Source organism: Epargyreus clarus, unplaced genomic scaffold (genome assembly GCF_041222505.1).
Source record: "Epargyreus clarus isolate Ecla_fem2 unplaced genomic scaffold, WU_Ecla_fem_2.2 ptg000016l, whole genome shotgun sequence".
Classification (NCBI taxonomy): domain Eukaryota; kingdom Metazoa; phylum Arthropoda; class Insecta; order Lepidoptera; family Hesperiidae; genus Epargyreus; species Epargyreus clarus.
Window position 1 is genome coordinate 2,598,017 of NW_027332224.1, and position 15,007 is coordinate 2,613,023.

Sequence of the window (15,007 nt, forward strand, 5' to 3'; positions counted from 1 at the left end):
TCTGATTTCACACTTCAAATCAAATAAATAATGTATAATTAAATTTTATATCATTCATCATTATATTGTCGGAAATACAATTCTGTATCATACATTTCTTATCTAATACTATGCAATTGGTATATTAAATGAATATAAATTACATCTAATGGTCGACGTCGACACTTCATCTACTATGACTTTTACGCCCATTGCGGACAAATGTTTATGATAAAATTGGAGAGATATCTTGTTTTTATATCGTATTTTATATGAATAATAATTATGCATTAAAATAATAAGGCATAGGTAAGTACATTAATGAATACAATAGGAACTGGAAAATGTTATGTTTTTTTTTTAAAAGAAATTCTAGCTTCTGTCATAGTGATGTGCTCTCGCAGCTACACTGCGAAATAGTTACGTACCTAGGTCTTATATTAGTCTCTCTCTAACAAATATCCGTCTCGCAAATTTATTGATTTCACTGCATCTTGCATTTGGACCAATCAACTTCCGACAAATAAGTCCATCTACCTATGTGAAGCTATCTAGCTATCGACAAAGCCCTTTCCATGTAATGGCCGCAGCGCAAGAAGATATCGTGAGCTTGTGTTGTGATTATTAAATGCGAAATCAAAGAAAATCTTTGTAATTTTAGTATCTAAACGCTTTAAGATCGCTTATAATAGCGCAGCGCTTAATATTTCGTTCATTCAGCCTTTGTATCTGAATTCCTTTGTTCTTATTTCTAAAAAAAAATTCTAATGATTTTATCTGTCATTTTTTTCTTGCCGTATTCTTCGAGTCGGCGATTTGATCATTTTTAATCTGCAAATGTCTGTTTTATGGCGGAAAATAGTCGAATTTTCCGTTGATAAAATATTTTTCGGGCACGATGCCGCCCGACAGCTATAAGGTCGAGGTGCTTTATTGCCTAAATCCGCACTTAATATGGATAGAAGTGCGTGATCCGAGAGTTTCGTCGGATGAATTTAAATTCGAACAAATTGGTATATATGGCGTGTTGCCGTTGGAGACTACTATCGATCTCGACGATGAGGAGTTCACGGTTCAGCGCTGCAATGCGTGGCTGCCTGCAGCGACGAGCCTGATACAGCAGTTCCTCTTCAGAGAAGAAGTGTGGTTCTCCCCGACACACATCGACCGAAGGTGAGCATTTAATCATATTGCTTAGCTCGCGGCGCTGCGTTTTATCTTTTTTAATATTTTCGATGCGATTGTCTGTTTGTTTGTTTGTTCTGATTCACGAGATAGTGAAATAAATATTATATTTGTCTGTATTTTGTTTTGAATGATATGCGAAAAATGATAGCGTCAGTATTGACCGATAGGAGATGTACCGCCACACCTATTTTTATCGTGAAGTAGTTTTTGCCTTTTGATGAAAGATGAAGTAAGGCGGGGCAACGCATATGAGATCAGCTTCAGATAGAATGGCTGTTCTACATGGAGTTGGTTACAGATGTTCATGGGGAGCACCAACTACTTACTATAAAGTGGATTAAAAGTTAATTTTCTACTCAAATTATATAAAATAAAGTATAAACTGAAAGACAAAGAGTTCAAAAACAACCAGATCGAGAAGAAAATCAGTTAGTAACATGGGCCCATACCACATGGCGTACTGTTGAAGCAGAAAAATATTGTCATGAATAAATTGTTTAGTATTTGAAAAAACACAGGTGAGTCTGTAGATTCTAGGTCTGCGGGCGGTCAAGGCTGGTCGAGGCAGGCAAGGACGATTGATTTAAGCAAATAGTGATAAAATATGTGTAAATAGCTGAATGGATGCGCCGAATAAATGAAAATAAAAGACCTTTTTTTATTTAATAAGAAATTTAAAAAAATACATTCACAACTTTCTTAAAAAAAATATAATAATAATTCACTTGTGTCTCATTTGATCTGTTGTAACTTGTAATATTCATTTGAGTTAATTAACATTCAAGCAACTATTATTGTTAAAATTGTTAAATCTTGTCCATACTTGTTGTCAACTTGTGATGTCACTTGTTTTGTCCTCAATCATTACTATCCAACTACTGTGAACGGGTCTCCTCTCTGAATCTGGCTTAGGCCATAAGCCTCTACGATGGCCAAGTGCATATTGGTAGACTTCACGCATCCTTGAGATTTACTTTTTATGTCGCTCATAAATGAAGAATATTTTCTAAATTAAAAATAAATAATATTTAATTAAAATCCAAAGAAATCCGGTAACATTTGTGCATTCAAACATTATTTTGTTGTGAAAGTAGACAATGCAATATGTTCCATGGATAAGTTGTTCATAGTTGTCATCAACGCGTGATCTCCTCTCTGAATGAGGGGCTTAGGCCACAAGCCTCTATGATGGTCAAGTGCATATTGGTAGACTTCACGCATCCTTCAGAATTTCTTTTTACTTGTCGCTCATAAAGGAAGAATATTTTCTAAAATAATATTTAATAAAAATCAAAAGAAATCGAGTAAAATTTGTGCATTCAAACATTATTTTGTTGTGAAATTAGACAATGCAATATGTTTCATGGATTAGTTTAGATTAGTTAAAATATTTCAAGTATCTTTTGGTAATTTTATGTTTGTGTTTCTATTATTGAAATAGTATGTCACATATATTGATCTCTTTTTGTTTTATACGGGTATATAAGTGTAACTTTTTAATAAAAATTGCCATCAAAACTTGTCAAGAATTTTTATGAGATTGAGGAACAAACCCGCATTCAAGCAGATGTATCTAGAACAAGGGATCTACCTGAAGCCAATCTCAGATGCACAATCACTCCTGAAAACTAAGATAGTCACATCATATTAAGTCAACCGGCATTTTTTTTTTATAATATAGGAGTAGCAGACAAGCATGCAGTCCACCTGATGGTGTTTACTGCCGCCCATGGACATCTGTAATCAACCCCAGATAGGATTAGATATTCTTACCTGAGGTCGGCCACAGATGCGCCGCTACCCCTGAGGCCTAAGCTGGAACCCCTCGTAAGAATATGTGTCCTTTACCACACCCTTCAAACCAGAACACAGCAGCACTTAACACTGCTGTGATAAGGCAGAAATAGGTGTGGCGGTGGTGCCGCCGGAGTCGAACCTCAAAGGGTTCTATCAGACCTTCATAATCCACACATCACAGGCATTCTACCACATAGTTACTTTACAATGGAAATGTAGTGGTGCGACCTCCTTATCAATACTCTCTCATTTTGTTACCATTCTAAATTGAGTGATGCTCGGAAAAGGAACAATTAAACATATTTGTAGTCTAATAGTATATATGGTTTTTAGCAAATAAAGAGTGCAATAACAGTTACTGTGTTTTATTAATAATTTGCAATTGTATCAAACATAAGCGTTATACTTTTATGGAAGAAAACAGGGAGCACCACATAGCGGCCAGATTAAGAAATAAAATTGTAGTGTTCCATTTTTAAATTACTAACAGTTTTGACTAGCGATGCTGCTTGCTTGTAAATCTGCATTGGCATTGGTATTTTGTCTTAAATTATTATGTAACCAATTGGTGTCTTCAATTGAAATAAGAATAATTGAAGAAAATATTTATTCAATATTTAACTACTAAATTTACTTTAAAAATATGCATATTTAAATGCCATTTTTTTTAATTGTTAACCAATTGCCATTTGAAATATTTCTTCGCGAATGATTTTTGTTTATTTAGGTTCCTAATGTCAGATATTTCTTTGTCAACAGATCCTCTATCTTCGATGACAACGTCCACAAATTTGGCGACTTGATAATAAGGAGACCGAATGGTAAAACAAAATCTTTGTCAAAACTGCTCAGGACTAGCGGATTTGCTACGTTTGATCCGTGCCTCTTCCACCAGTACCTTGGCGCAGGGAGAATAATAACTAAACTTAGCAACAATGCTACGCAAGAAGTGATTAACCAGCTTAAGAAGTATTACTTGAAGAAAAACGAACCGAAGGAAAAGTGGGAGGACCCTATCAAGAAACAAACGACGGTTTTCAGAGCGTCGGTAGCACTTGAAGCTACTCTCACTACTTCGAATCTTGATAAGCACAATGAAGCTATGAAAGCAATGGTTGAGAACAAGACTAAAGACTTGGAGCTATGTAAAGGCATTGATGAGCAGTCCGTGGGAAGAGCCTCCATACGGAAGGCTAAGAAAGAACCAACAGCCGTTGAGGCGAAGCTAAAGCTTTTGAATGCGAAGAAACCCAAAAATGAAACAAAAACTCAAGACAGAAAAGACACGCAAGAATATGCACAGGCTTTTGAAGATACGAAGGCCTTTGTAGAAGAAAACGCGAGTCATAATCAACAGAAGATAATCACTAAAACGGACGCACATAAAGCATTGATTCTTAAAAAAATAATGTGCAAATCAAGCAATAAAGTGACAAAACAAGAACAATTGGTGAAAAGACTTATCAGTGAGTCGAAAGATAAGAATAAGAAGTTGGTTCAAATAGCTGAAACATCACCCAATCATTCTGATGAATCATTGTCAACTTTGACTGAATCTGACGCGTCTACGTCGTCTGAAATTTCGGAAAATTTTGAATTTCCAAAAATTATTAAGAATGAACCAGATACAAAATCTAGATCCAATCAAGAAGAACCTAAAGACGCTGATCCTAAACCTTCAAAATCGGGTAATGATCAAAAACAGTTGCCCAAAATCGACAAGGGCACATCGGCAGCCGATCGGCCTTCTACATCAGGTGCTAATCAAACCAATTTGCCTAAAGCTGAAAAATTTAAACCTTCAACAGGTACGAATAATACACAGGTATCCAAACCTGATGATTCCAAACCCTGTTCATCAAATCGTACACAGTTACCTAAAGGAAATAATTCCAAAGCTACATCATCGAGTAACACACAGTTACCCAAAGCTGACAATTCCAAACCTTCTTCATCCGCGACTAATCTAAAACAATCAAAAAATGATAATCCTAAACCTACATCAACAAATAATCAAAAACAATCGTGTAAAGACGATAACTCCAAACCTTCTACATCTACACAGTTATCCAATGGCGACAATTCCACACCTACATCTAATGGTCGAAAGTCGAAAAAAGGGAAGAATGGTTTCAATAAGACAAATCCTAATTCTGATGACCAGTCACGACCGTCCCCTGAGTCTGAAACTTCGCCTGCAAATGGCTTCCAAGATAAGGCTATTGCAATTCCTGGACCGAGCAAGGAGACTAATTCGGAAGTCAAAACACAACCGCATACAAGTCAGAATTGCGGTGGCGCTCGGCCGAAAACAACGAATTATAAACATAACGGATCTCGTACAAAACCAAGCACTGCGGTAGAACGAAGAGTTCCGCCCCCAAATCCAACTGAAGAGGATTTAAAAGAAACTCCTCGTGATGACAACATGGTCGACACGCTGATGGAAAGATTCAACTTACAAGGATCGAAACATAGAGACATGATATCCCATGCGTTGAGCAAATGCAATAACGGAAAGAGTAATAAGGCGGCTGTAGATGCCTTGAAAGCGTGCAAACACAAGATAATTGGTGAGATTAAAGAGCTTAAACAAATCGCCCACAAGAACCATAATGACTGTCTCCAGAATAAGCAGCTACCAACTTTGAGACGTAAGTAGTTTTTATTTTATTTTTCTATGTAAATTGTAGGATTGTATGTAAGGGTCAAATTACAAGTACATTTTTAACTAACACGACTTATTGAGTTCAAACTTGAATCTACGTATATACGTTTATATTACTACGTATATACTACGTGCATTGTCTTATACAATAATATGATCTCGATGATGACTTTACTTTTTAATAAAAACAGCTTATAAAGATTTTAAATCTCCCAACTGAATTGTTTTTTTCAGAATTTATCTGTTGATTACTTATTAGTAACAAAAGATAAATGTGTAATAAATAATTGATTGCATTACATTTTTGGATTTTGGATTAGTGGTTAATAAAGCTACTTATGTACTCGTAGTTACTGTTGTATGTAACATTGCCGTGTTTCTTTCAGCACAAAAGAGGAAGAGGAAAGGTAAGAAAGGTAATATGAAGAAGAATGTAATGGTGAAAACCACGTATGGCCCTCCAGGCATTGACTTAACCAAGCTTAACTGCAGAGTGCCTCCCATACATTTATATAATGATGGAAGTACAACAGACTGTAACCAAAACGGGACTGTCTCTTGCCAACGCAATGGAGTCTGTAAAGCAGACTCCACCACGAGTGTAGATGCTGTTGATGAACCAGTACCAAGCTGCAGCTATGATACTCGGCAACCAAGAAATAAAAACGACAAGAAAGATACGTCGTCGTCCAGCTCTTCTCTGCTAGAACGACGTCTGAAGTTACACAAAGAAATAGCAAAGAACAAGAGATGCGCGTCACACACGTCAGATACGACTAACAAAGATTCCTCGAATCAAGAAGAGAAGGTCCCACCCAAGAATCTGAAGCAAAACTCCGAAGAAGAATCAGAAGATAGTATTTCCGATATAATGGAAATGCTGGTAAGTAATATTAGCGATGAGCCCGCTGCAGAAGATGACGCCACCGATTCCGACGAAGGTAAGGTAAATGATAAAAAAGATAAAAATACGGATACTATAGTCCAACGGGTAGCGATACACGCGAATCCGTTTCAAAATTTCGATCCTAACATGTCTGTTTTTGTGGACAAATTGGTGACACCTATAATGTTAGTCCATTCCAAAATGAATAGGCGGTTCGTACCGACTTCTCTTTACAGGGACATAAACTTCAGTGACCATATTCGCTTGGTTCTTAAGAATTTTCATGTTCGCAAGCCAATGATGTTGCAGACCATCACTTGGCCTGCAATTCTCAGGGGTTATAGCGTATTTATGATCAGTTCCGCCTCCAGCGGTAAGACTATGGGGTATTTACCGGCAGTTTGCCGCTTAGTAAGTGACACTAGTGAGACCGACACTGACCGCGAAAGCGTAGGTCCGATCGCTATCATAGTTTGCGCGACATCCCAATCCGTGTCTGAAGTCGAGAAAATTGCTAAGATGTTGGTAGGGTGCCACGAAAAAGTCGTCTCTTGCTACTACGGCCACGATGAAGTGCAAATCGCGACTTCGTTACTCAATGGTTGCGATTTGTTAATAACTACAGCGCCGTCGCTAATGCGCTTACTACAAAAGTCAGAGTTTGGTGTTGATTTGCGCCGCCTCGCCTGCTTTGTTCTTGATGACTGCGAGCGCTTATCCGAAGTCTACTTGACGGAATTGAAAGTCTGCTTCTACAAAATCAAAGAAATGTTGCACAAACGTTTGAATAAAGAACTCAAAGTGCAATATATTGTTGCATCAAGAATTTGGTGCAACTTCATGGAGCCTTTCGCTAAGGTGGCTCCTGACACTGTTGTCTGCATTGGTGCTTTCCAAGAGAGCGTTTTGTATGGGAAAGCTAAAATGACGGTGAGTTACGTACAGAGAAAAGACAAGTTGGATCACTTGATGGAATTCTTGCAGAACGTCGATCCCTCAAAGCGAACAGTAGTAGTTTGCGACACAGATGAAGAAGTGGAATTTTTAAACACAGCTATACAATCCTCTAAGTACTTTATTTTCGCTGCCAACAACAAAATGACAGTGCAAGACTTGTACAATCTGAGCATGCTGTGGAAAGAGTTCAGAGAGCCTATGATGGCTCCCGTGCTTATATGCTGCGATAGCAATTTATATCACATGAATGTATTAGATGCCAATTATTTGGTCCAGTATTCGATGCCGTCGCTATTCTCGACGTTTTGTAGACGTTTCGCGACGTTGAATGAAAGTTACCCATCAATATTTAAAACAAATGATCGTGATATCAAAATCTTGATTCTGTTAGAAGAAAATAACGTGGAACAGTTCCCAAAAATAATAAACTTTGTGAAACGCTGCTCGGCCAACGTTCCCGATTATATTGACGGAATTTGCCAAACTGTTCTAGTTGAAAAGGATGCCAGAAAAGCTGAAAACTTCGCGCCTCTCTGCAATAACCTGTTAACGTTGGGATACTGTATGGATCTGTATAACTGCAGAAGTCGTCATACGGTCCATAAATCCTTTGACAAACCGAAGCACTGGGTGCCTACATCTGGTGTGGTCACATTTGAAATTCTGCACTTTCACAGTGCCGCGCATTATTCTGTAAGATTGCTTGGCCATGATAACAAGAAGTACTCACCTTCATACAGCAGTCTATCACTAAAAATAGGCGTTCATTATTCAAACTCGAAGAACAGAATACTATTTGGTGTGCCAAAACTTGGTGACATTTGCGCTGTGTCTCTTAGGAACCACTTATTCGCTCGATGCCAAGTGATTAAAATTATTGACAGATACGAAAGAGGAGGACCGAAGAATGTTCTAGTCAATTTGTTAGACGAAGAACTGATAGAGACCACTACAGACACTAGTCTGTATCATCTGCCTGACGATTTAAAAGATTTTAACACATTCGTCGTACACGTGAGACTTGCAAATGTTCAACCCAGAGATAAAGACGTTGTCTTCTCAGAACTTGCACGTGATCAAGTGAAAGAAGCCATTGATCCTAACAAAAGCGTCTACATGAAAGGACAAATTGTTCTGACGGTCGGAAACTGCTTATTCGTCGACACACTCGAAGTTTGTCAAGATTTAAAGTCATTGAATGAAACTGTAGTCACATACAATGTGAAGAGGGAGCTTCTAGAAAAACATGCTGAAGTAAATCCTGACCATATATCTAAGATTGAAGAACTTTGCTCAAGTGGCGGGTTAGATTTGAAACCAGAAAGTACTACAAATGAAGTCGTGAAGACAGTTAGAGAAAAACGTGAAATAAGTTGGGCCTACATGGATCTTGATGAGACCACAGTCTTCTTTAGGTCTGCTGAAAACCCCGAAACAGTATACGTTAGACTAACTAAATTCGACGATTGCTTGAAGATCCTAATAAAGGATATTCAAAAGTGCGCAGCAAACACCACTACTAAGGTACAAGAGTTTAATATAGGCGACATTGTATTGGCAAAATATCCAGACGACTCTCTGTATGAAAGGGCTAGAATAGATGAAATCAATGATAAAACAGTTAGATGTTTCTTCGTTGATCAGGGAGAATGGTGGTCCTTACCCAAAGACCAATTCATGCCCATTGAAGACAAGCTTATAACACAACTGCCCTTCCAAGCAATTGAATGCCGTTTAGTTGGAGTTAAACCAGCTGGTGATGAATGGTCGGAGTTTTCTACAAACTGGTTATATGACAAATGCTTTGAAAACTTTAATGGTGGGTTGAAACAGCTATTTGTTAAGTGTGTCACAAAAGAACCCGCTAAACATACGGGAGAAAACAAGTATGGCGTCGTTATGATAGATACTTACGGCGAAGTGGATATGATTATTAATAAAGAGTTGATAAATTTGAATTTGGCTAAAGGCATTGATGAAGAAATTAAATTTTTTGACCATCTCGCTCCTAAAACACCACCTGAGCCAACTAATGATGAGGAAGACGATTGGGAGAAAATTTCGAATTTCTCCCGCAACTCTGACTCGAGTCCACGTGTTCTCACAGTACCGAACAATTTGTTACCAAAGCCAATACGCTCAGTGCCTTTAGTGGCATCTGACTACGATTCAGACGAATCAGACAATTGGAACGTAAATATGACGGACGATATGGTGAGCATGTTCAAGCCAATAATTCAAAAATCCGTACAAAAGACAAAATTGCCGGAAATAAAAGACGTAGAAACAGAAGAAAGCGAACAAATTGACTTAGATACTCTCGCTAAGAATATTGAAGCGTGTACACGTAATTTTCAACTCGTACAGATAAACCCTAATTCGAAGGAACTAGATTCTGATGACTTGTCATCATCAGAGACCTGCCAATCAGGTTCGGTGAATAAGTTGGTTCCGAAGGTAGAGGAATGTCAGTTGAGAACGCCAAACATAATTTGGAGACAGACTTATACAGCAGTTGTGGTTAAAATAAAGCTGAGTGGCGTTGAGAATTACAATATAGAAATACAAGACAGGTCATTAAAGTTCTCTGCTACTGTAGATGGCTATGAATATGCCTTCGATATCGAGTTATGTGGTGTAATTGATAGTAAAAATGCGTCACATTCGAATAAGGGTCAATATATATTAGTCAAATTCGATAAAATCATGAATAGGCTTTGGATGACGCTGACAAAAGATGGTAATATTGTTAAATGGATTGCGTACGACGTAGATTCAATTGATATTTCCTCTGACGAGGAAGATGTACAAGACGATAGTCTTGTCAATATCATGAAGAACATTCACTATAAATCGGACTCGGACACCGACGATGACTTCGTTGATGATGTCAACTATAAATACAAACGGAATGATTAATCAATCAATCATTAACCAATCAATTATACCTGTATACGAAAAGTAATATATATAAGACAAACTAACACGAATTTACTATTCAAATAACTGGATTTTCAATTTAAGAAATTATTATCGGCCAAAATATAATTTCTATTGGAATTAGTGAAGGACATAAATTTAAGAGCTTATCTTATTATATATATATTGCAAAAGTTCTTGTATGAAAAGGAAAGTAACTTTAGAAAGAAAGAAAGATTATGTTCCATCTACACGCTTGGCAATTGCCGCAAACTCCAAACATCTACAGATGTGTAAAACATTGCTCAAAAATGATACTCGGCCACAAGCGCATGCAAACCTACACAAACCAATTCAAACGTTCTAGCCACACGTTTGAATTTGTAACGTTTTGTCGAGGTTTGGCAAGTGTGGACGCGGCAAAAATGCATCAGTTCTTTTGATAATTTCGGGGGATTCCTCGATTATTCGAAAAAACATGTTCAACTGGAATCGAAATATACATAAATAAAAATACTATAAAAATTATCTATTTTTTATCTTTCCTATGATCTCTCGGTGCGGTGTAAATATTTTTTTTGCTAGTCATATAATTTAGGAAATTATTTTACTGCCAAATAAGATGCACAAAACTAATTTAACATAGGTTGTACTGCTGTCTGTTGGGTATAGTATCCGTCATTGCGTTGGTATATAGGTGATTTCATTTGTTTATGAGCTGGGTTCTATGGTGACTTTCTACATGAGGTTCGCGAGATAGCTGGGCGGCGTGCGAGGTCGAAGCTAAGGAAAGCGAGTAAGATAAGTTTTAAAATACTTAGCTACGCCGGTCGCGATCCTTAGCTTCTGTTCGTAGCATGCATTCATCAAAAACAGCTTAGCTACCCGGAAAATAAAGCAATCTTATTAGGGGATTGTGGCTTGAAAGCTCTCAAAACGACAAATGCGTTTAGGAAAATTATTTGGTGCATCCACAAACTTAGTAATTTTGGCAAAATGCAAACCTTTACAAACGTTCAAATGTGTGGACGCGTTGCAAACGTTTGCGGCAAATTACCTTTGATCTGCTAAACAACTCAAACTCCATTGGATCGGATACGTGTGTTTGCACACCTACACAAACCAAGTCAACTATATCCACACGTTTAAATCTGTAACGGGTCGCTGTAGCGAGGCAAGTATTATCACAGGCGTGGGTACCTATAGCTATAGCTTTTGACCTACTTTGACAAATGAGAAATTTCTTTAATTAGGGGGGTAGTTAAGCAATTTCTTGTCTATAGTCAAAGAGGTTAATTATATAGGGTATAATTATTATTGTCGAATTTTGATCTTTAGTAGGCAAAACATGGGTAAAATGGTTATTTATTGGTAACAGTCGTGAAAATATTAGTGAAAATAATATACTTTATTGGAAGGACATCTGAAATAGCGCAGTTTAACGCAGTCAAAGTTACAGTCATGCCCATGTACATATATACTCACGCACATAAATAAACTGAAATCACCTATAGGTAAGATATGTGTAGTTCATCTTTCTAACAGGAGAGGGCGACACATGTACTATGCATTTAATTCATGTATACGAACTGAATGACATGCGGGTAGATAAGATTTTTATGTTACCAAAAACTTCTCACCATAAAAATCTATTAATACTAGTGTTTTATATTCGTCGTTAAACCATGCGTTTTCCTCTCGAATATTTATCGCTAGTGTGAAAGATTTTTACGGTGGCAACACAAATGTTATATTTTTATATGTAAGCTTTTTATAATAATTGCCGCTACTCAAAATTTGGAATTAAGCATTTTTTATTTCGATAATATTAGTTGATTTTCCACCTTTATTTAAGTTATGTCTATGCAACTTTTACCACCGTCTCATATATGTACTAAGTATCTGTAATCCTACCCTACTTTTATGCTTTAACTTCGCAAAAAAATATGAGTATGTTTTTGACTTAATTTCATGTCATTTGAGGGGAATAGGTGGTATTAATTTTGAAAACATATTTAACCATTTAATATTTATCTCCATACATATAATCGTGTGTTTAAAATCTCAATGTCTATGATAACATATAGTACGTAATGTTATTATAAGCCTTAATGTGTTTCTGACGTTTTATACTTTCATACTAGCGATTTGTGGTCGTCAAAATCTATGGGATCGATTCAATTAAACGCTTGGAAAAAATATTAATCTGAATATGACTCATTTTTGAAATAAATAAATCTGCGGAAACGTTGCGTCAGTAAACCGTGCAGGCGAGATCACTAATCGCTAGTATGAAATATGGTTTTTAACGTTTTTATCTTTACTCCATTTAATTTTGCAATTAAAGAAGGCGATCAGCAAAAAATATTGTGGCAATGGCAATGACAAGTCTACAAAGATTTGTGGCGACTTCCCGCTCTCTCGTTAAGAGATGGCGCCATGAGCATTCTGAATCACGCTATCGAAGTTTTCTAAACATCTTGCATATATACAATCTCCGAACTGACTCTCGGAGCACCGCCGCTTCCTATGCATGATCACCTAGCCCGGTGGGAGATCTCCCTTTTACCAAACTATATTCGATTACAATGAAATAAGTGTTAACGAATATTGGCAAGATCAGAGTACAGCAAATGGTTTCGGAATACTATTATTGAAATACTAACTAAAAATAATATAAAAACTTAATAGTTTGCTGATTGCCTCCATAATTTGGTCTTTGACAACTTTCAAATATATTAGGGCCGATACACACAAAGGCGTTGCGGTTTCAGCGTCAAAATCGGCGACGCAACGCAGAAATTTGCGTCGTTTGTTTCAAAAACGCAACGCAACGGTTTTGTGTATGTCGGACTTTACTGTAATTCTTTTCAAATAACTACTTAGATGACTTACAGCTTGACAAAATGGCTTATATTGTTGGAAGTGGTGGTGATTGCAATCCTTTTTATATGCCACTGCTGGGCATATTTTGTCATCTATAATAGAAAGGATTGGAACAATCACCACGAAATGCCGAACTGTCAAATTGTAAAATTTGGGAGCTATTTGAAAAGTTGTAATTATTTTGAAATTTGTCAATGATTTCAGTACGATTTGACAACACTTTTTTGTTTTATTTTTTTTTTACAAAATGAAAGCTGTTTTTAATTTTGAAACTTTAGCGGACTGTCCCATACCCAATATACTAATATGTTTAAAGGAATATGTAGTTTGTACTCATATTATATGAATGTTAGATTTAAGGAATGAAAAGAAAAGACTACAAGATTGACTTACTGGTATGGTGATTAAGATGGCATTATTATTATAATCAGTAGATGTAGGGTAAGTGATCATCGAGGCTGAGTTATTACTCACTTTAATAAAAGCACTATGTATTATGACGTCATAACACGGGATTTGGGGTAGTCGAACAATTGTAACTTGATTTATTAAGTAGCCCTTCATGACAATATATTGAAAGAAGACTAAGGTGCAAAATTTATGTCCCACTGCTGGGCAAGGATCTTTCCAACATTGAGGAAGGTCACTACGCTACTTTAATACGTGATGATGGAGGGCGTAGTTTGCCAGCCTATGTCAGATGTTTTCAAACTGCTTAAGGCCTCTAGCTAGGTGTAATGACTGTAATCCTATGATCACAACTGGGATCAATGGCTTAGTATGTCCTTCAAAAGCTCACATAAAATTTTGCCACTAATGGTCACCCATCCAACTTTTGGCCGCACTCAACGTTGTTTATCTTTGTAGATCGGTTATTGATGTTATTCAGATGCTTATGTTTATAAGTGAGTAATGACTTATTCAAACAATTTGCATATAAATCTTAGCTTTTGGTTCAGATTTGAAGAATAAAAATTTTATAAACGTGACAAATATGCTTATATTTTAAATAAAATGCATACATTGTGACAAATGTTTCATAAGCACTAAGCAGTATGAATGTTAACGATTTTGAGCGCTTCGGCGTTCTTGAACGCAGACTCGAAATCCATAAGTCGGCGTGAATCGGTCGTTCCCAGTTCACACATTCAATAATAACAGATATTACACACAACGTCCCCGCCGGCGGAAACGATGACCCCATTACAACGAAAACGTCCAATGTCCCATATTAGTGGCTCCGTGACACGGAGATAGCTTGGCAGCCTATAGTTAAATACCTAGGATGTAACATCGATCGCTCGTTGCATATGATCCCGCAGGTGGAACAATCGATCCGCCAGGCCCGAGTGGCCCGAGCGATGCTCCGACCGGTGCTTGCATCCAGGTTACCGCTAAGGACGAAACTAGGGATCTACAAGACCTATGTTCGTCCACGACTTACCTACGCGGCACCGGCATGGTACGCGTTGGTTTCCAGGTCGAACCGATAGCGTCTCCAGGCGCAGCAGAACCTGGCCTTGCGAGCAATCGTGGGGGCGGGACGCTACGTCAGGAACGACGTGGTGAGGCGCGACCTTAAGATGGAGACGGTCGAGAAGTTTGTGGTCCGCCTCGCACGCTCAATGTATGAGCGGGCGGAGGCCGGACCATACTCCCATTTAAAGGGGTTCGCGCCCCTACACGATCGACCACCTGGGGGGCGCCCGCTTCCGCGGAGTCTCCCT

The 15,007-nt window shown here is 37.6% G+C and overlaps 1 protein-coding gene across 1 annotated transcript; it reads left to right on the forward strand.

The window, feature by feature from the left end:
• The first annotated feature begins 570 nt into the window (after positions 1–570).
• On the forward strand, positions 571–10,559 carry TDRD12 (RNA helicase-like protein). Its single transcript, XM_073081554.1, has 3 exons — positions 571–1,152; positions 3,724–5,618; positions 6,019–10,559. The coding sequence occupies exons 1-3, from the start codon at positions 878–880 to the stop codon at positions 10,392–10,394; spliced, it is 6,546 nt and encodes a 2,181-aa protein (XP_072937655.1). The 5' UTR covers positions 571–877; the 3' UTR covers positions 10,395–10,559.
• The last annotated feature ends 4,448 nt before the right edge of the window (positions 10,560–15,007 follow it).

Coding starts and splice junctions, on each gene's coding strand:
- TDRD12 (XM_073081554.1), top strand. CDS start 878: ATGCCGCCCGACAGCTATAAGGTCGAGGTGCTTTATTGCCTAAATCCG. Junction 1,153..3,723: donor CCGACACACATCGACCGAAG/GTGAGCATTTAA, acceptor CTTTGTCAACAG/ATCCTCTATCTTCGATGACA. Junction 5,619..6,018: donor GCAGCTACCAACTTTGAGAC/GTAAGTAGTTTT, acceptor TGTTTCTTTCAG/CACAAAAGAGGAAGAGGAAA.